The 17,255-nt window shown below is 46.7% G+C and overlaps 1 protein-coding gene across 1 annotated transcript in view; it reads right to left on the reverse strand.

Moving 5' to 3' along the window:
* The window catches only part of LOC723069 (succinate dehydrogenase [ubiquinone] flavoprotein subunit, mitochondrial-like), a 43,747-nt gene that overhangs the window by 7,227 nt on the left and 19,265 nt on the right, over positions 1–17,255 (reverse strand). The window contains 6 exon segments of the mRNA XM_078004593.1: positions 617–730; positions 2,595–2,725; positions 2,952–3,063; positions 12,832–12,905; positions 12,908–12,949; positions 16,716–16,887. Coding sequence (XP_077860719.1) covers positions 617–730; positions 2,595–2,725; positions 2,952–3,063; positions 12,832–12,905; positions 12,908–12,949; positions 16,716–16,887 — 645 coding nt within the window.

Raw genomic sequence — 17,255 nt, forward strand, 5'->3', positions numbered from 1 at the left:
TGTGGAACAAGGCTGCAACCCCCCTACCACACCCTTGGCTGGCTGTTCCCAGGACGCTGCTCACCACAACCCCTCTGCTCACCCCAACCCCTCCTCAATTTCTGCCCTTCCCTTCTCTGCTTGCTCAGTGCCCAGGGGATGCTAAGCGCTGCACCATATCCCCTCGGCTCCCCTGCAGATGCTTCCAGCTGGGCCAGCCCAAGGGAGGAGAGGGGAGGGGTCTCTTCTGGGCTCCCTTGGCTTGGGACTGGTTTCTGGTAGTGGCTGTGTGTCCCCACCCCACAGACGCTGACTTTCTCCCTAAGTCCACAATCCTCATCTCCTCCCCGCTCACCAGGCCTTGGACACTTGCTCCTGCCCAGTGACTTCCATCTGGCCCACACCACGAAGCAGCCCTTCCTTAAGGCTCCTCTGAACCACCTGCAGGCGCTGGATTCTGTTTCCAGCCAGAAGCCTGACTGCTGTCAGAGGCCTTTTTCAGTGGTGCCTCAAATCTGTCAGGAGTTGATTTAAATCTGGCCTGCTCCTCCCCGTTCACCATCAGCAAGGTCGGCCCGTGAACCTGGGCAGGGCCGTGCGCATTTTGGGTTGTGGTGAGAACGAGCTCCACACTGACCTTCCCAGTGCTGACGTCCACATAGGACAGGGTGTGCTTCCTCCAGTGCTCCTCAAAAGGCTTCTTCTGTTGCCCCTGGATGGGCTTGGAGTAATCGTACTCATCAATCCACACCTGAGGCCAGAAACACCATCACATATCTTATTACTCTAACAGAGCAATACAGAAAAAACACAGCAAACATTAAAATGATCTAAGAGACAGATGCCCTAGAACTCATTCCATTTCCACTTCAGCCCTGGCACCATCAACATGTTCAGAACCCACGGAGGCCACATGGCTGGTCGGGGGGTGTGCAGCCAGCAGTGAGTCTAGAGTAATCCGTGTCCGCACGTTCCCTTAGACACCCTCTATGTACCTAAGAGTTTACCAAATACTTTGTCTTTCTGCTGCATGCGCTGGGAGACTACCTACTACCTCAATCTTTTCTTTCAGCCTGTTTTTATTTAAAAACATTTTTTCTTTTGAGACAGGCTCTCGCAATGTCACCCAGGCTGGAGTGCAGTGGTGTGATCACAGCTTGCTGGAGCCTTGACTTCCCAGGCTCAATCATCCTGCCTCAGCCTCCTGCATGTACCACCACGCCTGGCTAATTTTTTGTGTAGAGACAGGTTTCGCCATGTTGCCCAGGATGGTCTAGAACTCCAGGCTCAAGTGATCTGCCTGCCTCAGCCTCCCAAATGCTGGGATTACAGGCGTGAGCCACTGCACCTGGCTTCTATTCTAATTAAAACTCATTGTGACCAACTAAATTTATACTACTGGCCAGGCGCAGTGGCTCATGCCTGTAATCCTAGCACTTTGGGAGGTTGAGGTAGGTGGTTCACTTGAGGTCACGAGTTCAAGACCAGCCCGGCCAACATGGTGAAACCCCAACTCTACTGAAAATACAAAATTAGCCAGGCATGGTGGCGTGCGTCTGTAATCCCAGCTGCTTGGGAGGCTGAGGCAGGAGAATCACTTGAACCCTGGAGGCAGAGCTTGCAGTGAGCTGAGATCGCGCCATTGCATTCCAGCCTGGGGGACGGCGACTCCATCTCAAAAAAATAAAAATAAAAGTGATAAATTTATCATTATTCTGTATTCTGGCAAACACGGATTCATATACTTCGCAGGAAAGACTCTTAATATGTACAAGGAGGCAAGAGCAAGTTCCGAGCAGTGATCACAGCCATCAGCATATTCCAGTGGAGGGTAAATCGGTGAAATTTCATGGTGAATAAAAATGATCTCCCACTCACCGCGCTCGGCGGGCTGGAAAGGTCACCAGCCGCCGCCCACACACGGTCCTGAACCAGCCTGCGTGCCTGCCTCGTGCAGCCTTTGTCCTTTCGCTGATGTGCTTCATCCTGAACCTGCATTTGTGCCCCGAGCTTCCCTTTCCGTGTTTTTCTGCTATCGTATGTGAGAAACTCTTACCAGGCAGAATCCAACACGTGTGCTCTGCACAAAAATCAGTTCACCTGAAGAACAAGTGACCACAGGGCAGGCTCTATAACACCTTTTCCAAGCCACAGGGCAGGTCTGAAACGGTGGCTTACTCGTTACTTAATAAACTGGCATTTCCTCCACAGGGCAGGTCTGAAACGGTGGCTTACTCGTTATTTAATAAACTGGCATTTCCTCCTTAGGGCACGTTTGAAACGGTGGCTTACTCGTTACTTAATAAACTGGCATTTATTTCCTGGTCATGCCACTCTGGCTGCACTTCTAAACTTGGCCTTCTAACAGCAAAGCACATTGGCTTGGAGATGCCACTGCTGCCATCAGTGGACGCTGACCCAAAGCAAGGAAAAGGTCACAGTGATCCAGAGGATGGCAGGAACCCAGGGATCAGAGTTACCAGGGGGAAAAAGGCGTTTTTTGGATTTACTTTTGGGGAAATGAAATAAAATGCAGAGAAAATGCAGGGGTGGGGCTGAGTCCCACCAGGTGGGAGGAAAAGGCAGGTGCAGGTGGGTGTGGCGAGAAGGCGCACCTTGTAGTCTTCCCTGGCGTGTGCGCCCCGTGACTCCTTCCGCGCCTCTGCTCCGTAGATGGTCTGCAGCGCACACAGCATCAGGTTCTGCAGCTCCAGGGTCTCCACCAGGTCCGTGTTCCAGACCATTCCTGGGGACACAAAAAGTTCCATCAGGGGCAGGCGGGACCCGTCACAGGGGCCTTCTGAGCTGTCAGCCTGGGCCTGCTAGTCCGTGGAGCCACTGGTTGTGGCTTTATGGCTGTGGATCCGGACAGCAAGCATGGAACTAAGTCAGCACTGACGGCACAGACACCAGCCCACCCTACAGAAGGCAGGGCCCAACACTGCACAGAGCCCGCTGTGCTGTCTGCTCACCCCGGTCAAACGTCTTCAGGTGCTTCAGGTCTCCGTAGAGCTTGCTGATTTTCCCACAACCTTCTTGCAACACGCTTCCCACACGGAACACGGCAGCATGATTTTGCATTGACTGTGACACAAAATATTATTGGTAAACTTTTAATTCATAGAAGCAGCCACACCAAGAACTGCTTAACTTTTAGACTTAACTGTTGTTTTGCATTTCATTTAAAAGTTACGTAAATTAAACAGAAAAATTAGGAAATTCAGATGAGTTTATTACTCTGAACTTAAAAATGAAGTTTTGACTAAAGCTTCTGAATACTGTTTCTATTACATACGCATCTTAGACCCAGACACATCCTTTCCAGTGGGATACAGCCAGGCTCCAGGACTCCAAGCAGACTGCCTGTGAGGTACCATGTTCCACATGGCTCTGCGGCCAAGCAGGAAACGCTGCCTCCCCACGCCCCTGGCGGGACTCCTGACGTGGGGTCTGGTGGTGAACGTGACACAAGCCAGCAGCCCTGTGGTGACACACACTAGGAGGAGCTCAGCAGAGCCCTGGTGATGGTGGGGTTGGAGCCAAAGGTCTTCAGTGAGAGGGAGGGGCGTGGGTGGCTGGGGCCCTTGGCCCATCTGGCTACTGTCTTCTGCCTATTTTGTAGAAGCTTCTTGTACACTGACTTCCTTCATAGTTTTACTGTGACGAGAAACGTGCCATGCAGTGGACCTGAAGTTTACCGTAGGTGTGCTGGCAACCGGGCGTCAGCTTTTGCTTCCTGTGGGACAGACAGATACCACCTCCGTGATCCCTCCTCCTCCTTGCTTCTCCCTCTAACTCTGCTTTGCTCCACTGACCCTAATTGTTTCCTCCTCTACCAATGCACCTTCATGGTTTAATTTGGACATTTCATCTGATTTTCCTTAGACTCATACATAATCATGACACTGCAATGCACATCAACCTAATGGTTTTTCAGGAAGAACAAATGAAAAAAGTTGCATCTCAGAATCTAGTATTACATTCTTTCATGTCCTTTAGCAGCCACGTTTTCATATCCTTTCTTGTATTTCTGGTTACATTATTTCAAGGCATTTTTAATTTTTTGTTTAAAATGTGAATGAGATATTTACTGATGTCTGAGCAGATTACTGCTGGCACATCGCAAAGCTACTGATTTTTAGATACAAATCTCTTATCCAGACACCTTACTGCATTCTTGTTTTGTTTCTGTTAATTTTTCAGTTTATTCTCTGGGAATTTTTTGGAAATTACATCTGTAAATAATAGCAATTGTATTGATTCCTTTTCAATATTTACTGCCGAGATCAACTCGGTTGGGGAGACCCTAACCCAGCAGCACTAGAGGAATTAAAGACACACACAGAAAATAGCATGTGGAGTGGGAAATCAGGGGTCTCACAGCCTTCAGAGCTGAGAGCCTCAAACAGAGATTTACTCACATATTTATTGACAACAAGCTTATGACTATAAGATTTACTAAAAGTATTCCTTATGGAAAACAAAGGGATGGGTCTGGCTAGTTATCTGCAGCAGGAACATGTCCTTAAGGCACAGATCGCTCATGCTACTGTTTGTGGTTTAAGAAACACTTAAGCGGTTTTCTGCCCTGGGTAGGCCAGGCGTTCCTTGCCCTCATTCTGGTAAACCCACAACCTTCCAGCGCGGGCGTCATGGCCATCACGAGCACGTCACAGCGCTGCAGAGATTTTGTTTATGGCCAGTTTGGGGGCCAGTTTATGGCCACACTGGGGGGGCCTGTTCCCAACATGTCCCCCTTCTTTGTTTTGCAAAGCGATAAAAGCAAAGGCTGCTCTGTCACAGTGAGCTACTTCTCGCAGGCGTCAGGATCTGCAACTGCAGACTATACAGACAAACAACACAGATTAAAAGCACAATCAACACTGAAATCACAGAGCTTCCAAGTGGTTTTATCCATTTTAATGGATTACTAGCTGCTAATCTGTCTGCAGCTCCTTCAAGCACTCCAGTTCCTGGCAGTAAGGTCAGGTGTGCCTGGGATGCTTCAACTATTTGTTCTTTTAATTTTGCAACATCCAAAGACAAGACTGTAGAGTGTCCTTCTAGATGCTTTTTTATTCTTTCCCAAATTCTGATCTTATTAAAAGCTATTAATAGTTTCCACAAATCCTTATGTTTAGCTCCTACAGTGGGCCATATCATTTGAGGTTGAGGTGCCACTACATCGCCACGGTTCCAGATAATAGGAACTCTTGCCGTATTTCTAACCATTTCTACCATCTGACCATTGTGTTCAGACCAGCTGAACACAGTGTGGCCGGGGCACGCAGACTGAGATATGCAATTCAAGCTACACATCCCCTTAGGGGACCAATCAATAATGATTCCATAGGAATCATTGTGCAGCACCTCTGCCTATTTTGCAAAGCAATCTTCCCAAATAAGCATGTTCATTTTCTCTGAGCGGGTCCAATCCTGTTTACAAATAGGTTTTTGAGGGTGGTATGCCCCAATTATAGGAGATTTATTAAGCATGTGTAACTGTGTCATAGAGTGATTACATCCAGGCACTACTGCCAGCCGAGATTGATAAATATGCCCAATAAGTACAGTTGTTCTCTGTGTCAGCCCTGGCTGAAGGAATACTCACAGCAATGGTGATCACCGCTGTCACAGCTACCATTAAATTACTCATTGTGACTGGCTGTCCCGCTTTCCTCAGGGTTTCTTCCGCCATCTGTGACGGCTTCTTGATCTGTTCTGAGGTGGGTGGCTGTGTTTGACAGGCGTTGCTCGTGACAGTTGGGGTCCTCCTCAGTGTCAGTCTCGACATGGCTGCAACGAGGGGGTCCTCAGGATCCTCCCAGAATCTCTTCCTCAGCATCGGCTCATGATAAGGTTTCAAGTGTCTTGATGGTTCAGTCCTGGAGAAACAGAAGAATAACCTCTACCCCAAGTTACTATTTTACCTATTTCCCAACTTTTGGTTATCAGGTCTCTCCACCAAGCCAGTCGTTCTGCTTCCGTCTTTGCGGCTGGTTTCTGTAGATGCTGTTCAGCTGCTGATAACATCTGGCCTTTAGGCAGGCTCAAAAAATTTAAAGTTAATACTGTGATTCAGTTGCATGTGGGGTGTCCCGTAGTCCCTGTTTTCCACCCTCTGCTTTTGCAACTGCTGTTTCAGGGAGAGATTCATTCTTTGCACTATGGCTTGTCCTTGAGAATTACATGGGATACCAGTAACGTGTTTAATATTCCATGTAGAGAAAAATGTAGCTAGAGCTTGAGAATTGGGTTCCAATCCTTGAGAATTAACTCCTCCTGTAAAAGATGAGGAATGTACCATTTAGCAAGTTGGGCATCATTGGTAATAGCGTTAGCTTCTTTCTGGGTAATGCTGTATCTGCGTTTGAGACCAGAGGCATTAACGTGGGTTACATTGTGAAAGTGTCTGGCATTAGATATTGCAGTAGCAACTAGGCGATCGGCCATTTGATTCCCTGCAGTCAAAGGTCCTGGAGAGGTGCATGAGCCCTAATGTGAGTGATGTAAAAAGGATGCGTTCTACTCCTAACTGCTGTTTGCAATTGGGTAAATAAAGTCATCAGTTGTTCATCTGTATGAAATCGTAACTGAGAATTTTCAATTAACTGTGTGGAGTGAACCACGTATGAAAAATCAGAAATCACATTAATAGGCATATTAAAAGCAGTCACTACCTCAATTACAGATACAAGCTCCTCTTTTTGAGCTGAAGTATAGGGCATCTGGAAAACCTTACCTTTCGAGCCAGAATAAGAAGCTTTACCATTACTAGACTCATCTGTAAAAACATTCTCAGCACCTTCAATTGGTTTAAATTTAGTTATTTTAGGGAGAATCCAATTAGTTAATTTCAAAAATTGAAAGTTTCATCTTAGGAAAATGATTATCGAGAATACCCACAAAGTCAGCTAAATGGGTTTGCCAAGTAAGACTATTTGCAAAATCTTGCTGTATTTGTGCCTTCATGAGAGGGACAATAATTTTTCCAGGATCATATCCATGTAATTTAACAATCCGAGTTCTCCCATTTCCTATCACAGTAGCGATTTGATCCAAATGAGGGGTCAGAGTCCGTGAATTAGGATGTGGAGGGAAAGCCGCTGTACTCCGCAGATCGGGACGCGGGGGGCGGTGGGGGAAGCCGCTCTACGCCGCGGGGGAAAGCCCCTCTACACTGTGGATCAGGGTGCGGGGGGAAAGCCGCTCCACGCCGTGAATTGAGGATGCGGGGGAAAGCCGCTCTACACCGTGGATCAGGACGCGGAGGGAAAAGCCGCTCTACACCGTGGATCAGGATGTGGAGGGAAAGCCGCTCTACAAGATCTTGCTGTTGGACACTAACACCAGCAGGTGAACGCGAGTTGGAAAAATGAGCAAATCGAGAGTCTTCTCTGGATCTGTTCTATTTATTTGAGCTTTATGGCCTTGCTTTTCGATTAGCTGCAGCTCTGCCTCAGCTTCTTTCGTTAATTGCCGAGGGCTAGTGTGACTAGGATCTCCTCTAAGGATAGAACATAGATTACTCATGGCATAGGTAGGAATGCCTAGAGCAGATCGTATCCTGTTAATGTCCCCTAGTAATTTTTGAAAGTCATTTAATGTTTTCAATTGATCCCTACATATGGCTACTTTCTGTGGCACAATGGTAGTGTCATTTACTAAGGTCCCCAAGTAGGAGTAAGGAGTAGTAATCTGAATTTTGTCAGGACCTGTAATTAAACCAGCACCAGAAATTGAATTTTGCAAGTGATCATAACATTGGAGTAATATTTCTCAAGTGGGGGAAGCACAAAGTATATTGTCCATATAATGAATAATGTAACACTGAAAATTTTTTAAGAGTAGGTTCAATTGCTTGCCCTACATATGTCTGGCAAATTGTTGGACTGTTTAACCTGACTTGTGGCAACACTTTCCAATGAAAACGCTTAGCAGGCTGCAGGTTGTTTATTGCAGGAATTGTAAATGGAAACCATTCACAGTCTTGCTCAGCTAAGGGGATAGTAAAGAAACAGTCTTTTAATAAATCTATGACTATTAAAGGCCAATTTTTTGGAATCATAGCAGGAGAAGGCAATCCTGGCTGTCATGTCCCCATAGGTTGTATAACTGAATTAATGGATCTTAAGTCAGTTAACATTCTCCATGTACCCAATTTTTTTCTTAATTACAAAAACTGGAGAATTACAAGGGGAAAATGTTGGAGCTATGTGTCCCTTTTCTAATTGTTCATTAACTAAGTCCTCTAAAGCCTCCAGTTTCTCTTTACTTAGCGGCCATTGTTCTATTCAAACTGGCTTCTCTGTTAACCATTTTAAAGGTATAGGTTCTGGTGGCTTAACAATGGCTGCCATCAAAAATGATACCCTAAACCTTGGCGGGAACTTTGTCTTCCCGCTTCAAGCAGTTCTTTCAAAGCTTGGAAATGTTTTCCTAGTCCCATACCAGGGACATACCCCATTTCATGTATCATATGCTGACTTTGAGGGCTATGTAATTGTTCTGGAATTAGAACTTGTGCTCCCCACTGTTGTAATAAATCTCTCCCCCATAAATTTATAGGTACAGAAGTTATAATTGGTTGAGTAGTCCCAGGTTGTCCACTGGGCCCTTCACAATGTAAAATATAACTACTTTGATATACTTCAGGGGCTTTACCAACTCCAACTATGTTAAAGTGAGCAGGTTGAATTGGCCACGCGGACGGCCAGGGCTGTAGAGAAAGGATTGAAATGTCCGCTCCTGTACCTACCAAACCTTTAAATTTCTTTCCCTGAATAGTTATTTCACAGGTAGGACGTTTAACAGTAAATTTGATTCACCCCATAAGCTGCTCTGCCTTGTTTATTTGTGCTTCCAAATCCTCCTGTTCATTTAGTTTCACTTTTCCCCGTTCCCACATACGGCACAATCAGGAGCTGTGCTATGCGCTCTCCTGGTGCAGCTTTCCAGGGAACAGAAGTAGATATAATAATTTGAATTTCCCCATTGTAATCTGAATCAATGACTCCTGCATGTATTTGTACCCTTTTAAATTTAAACTAAATCTTTCTAAAAGTAATCCTATCGTCCCCACTGGCAAGCGTCCACAGACTCCTGTTGGGACCTTTTGCAGGGGCTCCCCAGGCAGAAGGCTCACAGCTATTGCGCAGCATAAATCTACTGCGGCACTACCGGCTGTGGTGGGGGACAGACATTGTACAGGGCTGAAGGAGTGGCCTGAGCCGGAAATGCCCTGGTTTGGAACGGAGCCCAGGACGGGCTCCTCATGGCATTTCCCGAAATTGGGTTCCCATCTTTATCAAACTTAGAGTGAGTGATTAGCCCAATGTTTTCCTTTTTACATTTTGGACATATTTCAGGCTCTGCAGTTTTCTTTTTTCCCCTATCTGGCAGCCTGATTCGCTGATTTTTTCTACTTTCTTGTTTAGTATGACCACGCTTCCCACAGTTAAAACAAGCTCCAGAGAACAGAGGATTTCCTTTATCCACTCTCAGTCCTGTCACTGCCTGTGCCAACAATGTAGCTTTAACTTTATTACCTCCTATACCAACACAGGCCTTGATATAATCAACTAAGTGTGCTTTCTCTCTAATAGGTCGCAGAGCAGCCTGGCAGCCGGGATTAGCATCGTCGAAAGCAAATAACCGCAAAACTATACCATGAGCAGCCAAAACTGCAATCACCTTTTTAAGAGAGTCCTATAACTGAGCTATAAAATCTGCATACGGTTCTTTTGGTCCCTGTTTTAACTGCACTAAAGGAAGGGTACTGCTCTCCACCTGAAGTGATTTTTTCCCAAGCTCTAATGCACACTCCTCTAAGCGGCTCTATGGCATCATCCTGCATGACCACTTGTACATCTAAACCAGCCCAGCTGCGACCCCTAAAAGTTGGTCTGCAGTCATATTAATTTGAGGTTGGGCCTGGGCGTTGTGAGCAGCCTGAATGGAAGCTTCATCTGCCCACCAAGCTTTAAATTGTAAGAACTGAGCAGGAGTTAGACAGGGTCGAGTAAGAGCATCCCAGTCAGTAGGAATCATCCGACTGGAGACAGCAGCATTCTTTACCAGTCCCGTTACAACAGGAGAACCGGGTCCGTGCTGATTGACAGCCTGTTCAGACTCTTCAAGTAATTTAAAGGGAAAGGCTCAAATGTAGCTAAAATATTTCCCTGTTGACCTGTGGGGTGTGTTCTGACAGGGAACTGACAAGCTTCTGTATCACCCTCTCTTCTAACTTGCCGAATTCCTGCCTGAATAGAACTGAGAGCGGTCGCTCGAGGCGCTGCTCGAACAGTCACTGGAGCAACTACTTTTCGCCCAGTGTCCTCCGGAAAATAAAGATCTGGAGGGTCAGGTCACTCTTTTTCTTCAAAATAAGAAGGGGGTGCAGAAGGGTAGGGATGAACCTCTCCCTCCTTTGCCACTTTAGCTTTAGCTGGCAAACAAACCTGCTCTGTTACTTCTTCTGCTACTTCGTTCTACTCTCCTTCCCCCTTATTATTAGCGTGAAAAGGTTCCAAGGTAACGAACCAGAGCCCACACTTGTCCCATTGTTACCATGATGCTTCCGAGCTCCCCTTCTTATTCACCATGGGGATGGCTTAAGAGTACTCGGGTGTCCTCTAGCTTAGTTGCATGTTCTCCGTTGCTCCGGTGACCCTTTGACCTGGGTCTGAACCCCACATATGGGTGCTGCTTGCTGAGACTAGCTTGGTCGTGGAGACCCTAACCCAGCAGCGCTAGAGGAATTAAAGACACACACACAGAAATATAGCGCGTGGGGTGGGAAATCTGGGGTCTCACAGCCTTCAGAGCTGAGAGCCTCAAACAGAGGTTTACTCACATATTTACTGACAGCAAGCCAGTCATAAGATTTACTAAAAGTATTCCTTACGGGAAACAAAGGGATGGGTCTGGCTAGTTATCTGCAGCAGGAACACGTCCTTAAGCACAGATCACTCATGCTACTGTTTGTGGTTTAAGAAACACTTAAGCGGTTTTCCACTCTGGGTGGGCCAGGTGTTCCTTGCCCTCATTCCAGTAAACTGACAGCCTTCCAGCGTGGGCGTCATGGCCATCACGAGCACGTCACAGTGCTGCAGAGATTTTGTTTATGGCCAGTTTTGGGGCCAGTTTATGGCCAGATTTGGGGGCCTGTTCCCAACAATTTACCTCATTTCTTTTTTTGATTCTTACTATTAATAGCCAGAGTCAGCAGAAAAATCCCTTCCCCCAACGAAACGCACTTCCACAAGCACAGGAAGCTCTGTTTGTTCAGTGCTGACTCCAGCATCTCACGGAGCCTGCGATACAGCAGGCACCAAGACACACCTTGTTTGGTGAGAATGTTTCTAGTATTCTCACTTCAAACTGTCTCACGGATTTGCCATTTCTGTATCCTAAGGCATGTTCCCATTCTCTAATGCAATGGTTCCTTCTCTCACAGCTGGCCTCCAACCCTACAAAAGTACTGCAGGGCATCCCTTAGCCTTCTGTGCCTTAGTCACACCGTTCTCACCGTTTCACAAAGCCTCCTTCAAGCCCAGCCTCACTTGAAGACCGAAGGGCACAGGCCTCTGAAAATGTCAGCAGGGAACCTGTTCTCTTGTGTCTTAACACCAAACGCCTTTCAGAATAGGACTAAAGCAATGGACTTCTTTTTAGAAAATATGCAGAAATTCTTCCAAATAGTAGACAAGAGATCTCATTCATGGACAAGAATCCTTGTTATTAGAGGAATTCAGTTTCTTAGACTGACTATATATCAAGTTCTCCACAGCCCTCTGTGGCTAATGGCTGCCATACTGGACGGCAAACACTCGGAACATTTCCATCGTCACAGACGGTCCCACTGGACCGACTCCCAGCAGCACAGGCCACACACATCAGTTTCCACCTGCTGCCCACTCTCCCTCTCTTCTGAGTATATTCAGGGGCAGCCACAGGCCCAGCTTAAAGACATTTCCAAGCTGCTGGAAGTCAGGCATGATGACACGATCAATATGTGGGCCTGAGATATAAGCACCAGTATTGTGTTGAACTCCAGGAAACCTGCAAAGAGAAAGCTGCCCTGCTGGGGACTGAGCTTCTCCCGCGGTCCTGCTGCTCCCTCTCTTCCACGCTGTGACTCATCCATGACAGCCTGCAACGGTCAGGGCACGGAGGTCATGCCCAAGCACACACGAGTGAACCGGAGAAGGCTGTCCTGGATGCTAAGCAGTCACTAATTCTGCCCTAGCCTGCTGACCTTCTATGTGGAAAAGTGCACTTCTGTATAGTTCAGGCCTCCTGGTCTCTTTCATATTCTTGATACAGTGAGGAGTACATCCTACTGCTGTTTACCTCGATACTGGTGCAGCCTCGTATGTTTATCGCAGCACTAGTCACAATAGCAAAGTCATGGAATCAACCTAAGTGCCCATCAATGGATGACCGGACAAAGAAAATGTGGTACATAAACACCATGAAATACTCAGCCATAAAAAAATAACGCAATCATGTCTTCTGCAGCCATGTGGATGGAACAGGAGGTCACTCAGAAGGTCAAGTGTCACATTCTCACTTGAAGTGGGAGCTGAATGGTGAGTACACGTGGCCACACGGAGTGGACTAACAGAGACTGGGGGCTCCAAAAAGCGGGAGGGGTGGGGATGAGCAATTACCTGCTGGGTACAACATACATGACTTGGGTGATGTGAAAAGCCCAGACTCCACCACCTCATGGTACATCCACACAAACTGCACCTGCATCCCCCTAAATCTATTTTTAAAAAAACAAAACCAGTGCAGGGCCAGGTATGCAGCCAGCCTGCTCACTCCAGAGCGAGTCCAGGCTCTTACCTTCTGCATGCAGAGTCGAAGTTCCGACGTTCTTACGCTTCCGTCAGCAAATCTCAATTTGTCAAGATTCATGAAGATTCTTCCCCAGCATTTGGTTTAATTGGAGGGAATTTATCTCCTAAAACAAAACAAAAAAGCTAGAATTTAACTTTTCAAAACCGTTCTAAAAAACCAAATGGATTTAGAATGACACAAAAATACGTAGCCCGGCCGCTCAAGGAGCTTGGAAACTGTGAAAGTCCCCTCAGCTAACACACTGCCAGCCCACCCTACATCTGAGGCCATCTGTTGAGTTGGGGCCAATTTTAAAGAACATACATAAAGGCAAAATTGTTGGCACACAGTAGATATCCATTAACTTATCTTAGAGTGAATAAACTAGAAATCATCTCTAAAATTAAAAAATTAAATGAAGGCCAGGTGCGGTAGCTCTCGCCTGTAATCCCAGCACTTTAGGAGGCCGAGATAGGTGGATCACTTGAGGTCAGGAGTTCAAGAGCAGCCTGGCCAACATGGCAAAACCTCATTTCTACTAAAAACACAAAAATGACCTGGGTATGGTGGCACGCGCCTATAATCCCAGCTACTCGGGAGGCTGAGGCACGAGAACTGCTTGAACCTGAAAGGTGAAGGTTGCAGTGAGCTGAGATCGCGCCACTGCACTCCAGCCTGCACAACGGAGTGAGACGCTGTCTTTAAAAAAAAAAAAAAAAGTATACAAATTTATACATATTAAGTGTATATAAATGTGTGTATATAACGGGAATAAGTGTATATAAGGGGAAAAAAAAAAACCACCTTCCAGATGGTGGTCCCAAGGGGCCGGCCACCCCACCGTCCTTCGCATAAGGGGGAGGAAGGTGGCTGCTGTGTGCTTGAAAGTCACCTGCTGATTTGGACTCTTGTGTGCTCTCACCTACACTTCAAGATTTGCAATTTTTTTTTTGAGATGGAATTTTGCTCTGTAGCCCAGGTTGGAGTGCACTGGCACCATCTCGGCTCACTGCAACCTCCACCTCCTGGTTCAAGCAATCCTTCTGCCTCAGTCTCCGGAGTAGCTGGGACTACAGGAGTATGCCACCATACCTGGCTAATTTTTGCATTTTCAGTAGAGATGGGGTTTCACCATGTTGACCAGGCTGGTCTCAAACTCCTGACCTCAGGTGATCCACCTGCCTCGGCCTTCCAAAGTGCTGGGATCACAAGTGTGAGCAATGTGCACAGCTGAGATTTGCAACTCTTGTGTTTCTAAGATGTCTTGAAAAAAGTTTTAAAGTTCTTTTTATAATATTATATATATTTTCTTCAACAGGTAATACATGCAGAAGGTAGGAGGTATGAAATGCAGGAGTCAAACAGGCCCCGCCCCGCCCACCGCCTCCCCAGGGGACCAGGGTGTGGGTCTCTTGAGGGCCTGCTCAAATGCTTCTAGGATTGCTGGTGTTTCTTTTCCTTTTGATTATAATGCTTTAAAAATTGATCATTCAGTAAAATTGACTTTTTTCTTTCAGTGGACCGTTCTACAATTTCTTTTTTCTTTTATTTTGAGACAGCGTCTCCTCCCTCTGTTGCTCAGGCTGGAGTGCAGTGGTATGATCTCGGCTCACTGCAACCTCCGCCTTCAAGGCTCCAGCAATCCTCCCACCTCAGCCTCCCAAGTAGCTGGGACTACACTGGTGTGAGCCACCATGCCCAGCTAATTTTTGTATTTTTTGCAGAGACGGGGTTTTACCACCTTGCCCAAGCTGGTCTTCAACTCCTGAGCTCAAGCAATCTGCCTGCCTCGGCCTCCCAAAGTGGTGGGATTATAGGCATGAGCCACTGCGCCCAGCCTCAGTTCTACCAACTTTAACACATGTATAGATGCATATAACCACTTTGGGAGGCTGAGACAGGAGGATCACTTGACGCCAGGAGTTCAAGACCATCCTAGGCAACACAGGGAGACTCTGTCCCTATGAAACATTTTTAAAAATTAGCCATGTGTGGTGGCGTGCACCTGACCGTACCACTGCACTCCAGCCTGGGCGACAGAGGGAGACTATCTCTAAAAATATGTATTTTTGGGGGTGGGGGGGTGGGGGAGAAGTAGTGATGCTACAAGCATTTTTTCTTTCCTTTCCATTTTTAAAAATTAAAGCATAAAGATAGAGTAAAATAAACTCATCATTTTTAGTATAGGGTTTTTCAAATTTTGACACACACAGAGCTGTGTCTGTATTAGCACAATCAGGAAACAGCCTCTGGCAACCACCAATCCCTTTTCTTCCCTAGATGTGCCTTTTCCAGAATGTTGTATCAAGAGAGCCACAGGTGTGCAGCCTTTTGAGTCTGACTCCACAGCATTCTGCGTGAGATGCTGCATGCGTGAGCGGTTTCTCAGATGTAAAGTATAGGGTATTCTTACAAAATGTTCTTTTTTGCATTTTCAAAGAAAGAGAAGCTCAAAATTTCTACATTGCTCTGAAAGAAGTGGTATCAGTCCCCACTGCTACAAAGTGCAGGGCTATGGAGTGAGACAAGCACAACCTGTGGCATCAGGAACGATGGACCTGAACTCCGCCTTCGTCCATGATTAGCAGCGACTTGGGGTAAGACTCCAGCTCTGCATGTGCTGGCCTCCCGAGCTGTGGTCAGATCCAGAGACAGAGTGGCTGAAGTAAGCTACCCTTTTAGTACTCTCTGTATTTTCTAACTACAGATATAAAAGGGGGCATGTTTATAAGTTACGGCAGTCCTAGCTTTTATTTCACTTGAATCCATACAAAAACCACCTGTTCTATAAACACAGCAGAAATGATGCCAAACAGTTAACATGAGAGAAAGGTAACGGGAACAATGTGGGCCTGGGGTCCCACCATCCTTGCCACACAAACATCCACCGGTGCCCCATCCACCTCACACTGTTCTGAGCACACGAGGCTGGATAACTACCGGGAAGATCTCTGGAGGTGAGAGTGATGCTAATTGTCCTGTTCTTAGTGTACATGAGACTCACACTCCCACACATGGTATTTCTTCTCCTACACATTATTTGATGCTATCATGAAAAGAAAACCAGCAAGTGAAATCCAATCTGTCCGTAGAGAGTGAGAATCCTGTTCACTGTAAGTCATCCTTTCTCCTCTAATAGAGGCTAGCTGTACTTTGTTTTTAGAATGGCCTAAATTATTTTTCTAAGTACCAAGTTACATATTTGTTCATGACATGTTATTTAAAAAATTTCATTGCAAATAAGTGATTTTTATCAGGCAAGTAATATGTAATGAACTTCCCCTAAAAATAACAACTTCCTAATAGTGCGTTTTCTAAGCAGAACATAATGACTACAAAATAATTAAAAAAAAAAAAGTAACCCCAAAAATGTCACCTTAACTGTTAAGATCCCCAACCAGCCTCTATCTAGTCTCAACATTACCACCATATAACCTCCGGATTTCTCAGTTTAATCACTTCTAGGGGAAAAAACCCAGACTACCTCTATATGACCACTAAGCAAATTTCCAGTAACAAATCGAGGCTTTGTAACCTGGCTGGGTGCCGTGGCTCATGTCTGTAATCCCAGTACTTTGGGAAGCTGAGGCAGAAGGACTACTTGGGTCTAGGAGTTCAAGACCAGCCTGGGCAATATTGTGAGACCCTGTCTCTACAAAAAAAAAAAAAATTTTTTTAAATTAGCCAGGTGTGGTGGTGCACATCTGTAGTCCCAGCTACTTGGGACTCTGCAGGTGGAGGTGTTGAGGACTGCTCGAGCCCGGGAGGTTGAGGCGGCTATGACTGTGCCATGGCACTCCAGCCTGGGCTGACCTGTCTCAAAAAAAGGAAAAACGACTGTAACCTCCTGCGCCTTCTCGAACAGTCTGGCTCCTGAAGAAAACACTTACCAGGCCTGCACGACTCTTCGATGCTCAGGGCACATGCCCGACCAAAGACGACCAGGTCCAAGAGGGAGTTTGCCCCGAGCCGGTTGGCACCATGTACCGAGGCACAGGTGGCCTCCCCACAGGCGTACAGCCCGGGCACAATCTGATCCTGGCCATTCACGTGCCTCAGGACCTGTGGAAAGGAAGATTTCAGGTGAAATGTCAAGGTGCCCATACCTCCACCAGCCCACCTCCCCCAACAGGGTGTCTGTGCTGCAGACCAGAGAAAGAAAGGGAAGTAGGCCAGGCGCGGTGGCTCACGCCTGTAATCCCAGCACTTTGGGAGGTTGAGGCGAGTGGATCACCTGAGGTCAGGGGTTCGAGGCATGTTTGGCTAACATGGTGAAACCCCGTCTCAACTAAAAATACAAAAATTAGCCAGGCATGATGGCAAGTGCCTATAATCCCAGCTACTCGGGAGGCTGAGGCAGAAGAATCGCTTGAACCTGGAAGGCGGAGGTTGCAGTGAGCCGAGATTGCGCCACTGCACTTCAGCCTAAG

Source organism: Macaca mulatta, chromosome 6, assembly GCF_049350105.2.
Source record: "Macaca mulatta isolate MMU2019108-1 chromosome 6, T2T-MMU8v2.0, whole genome shotgun sequence".
NCBI lineage: Eukaryota > Metazoa > Chordata > Mammalia > Primates > Cercopithecidae > Macaca > Macaca mulatta.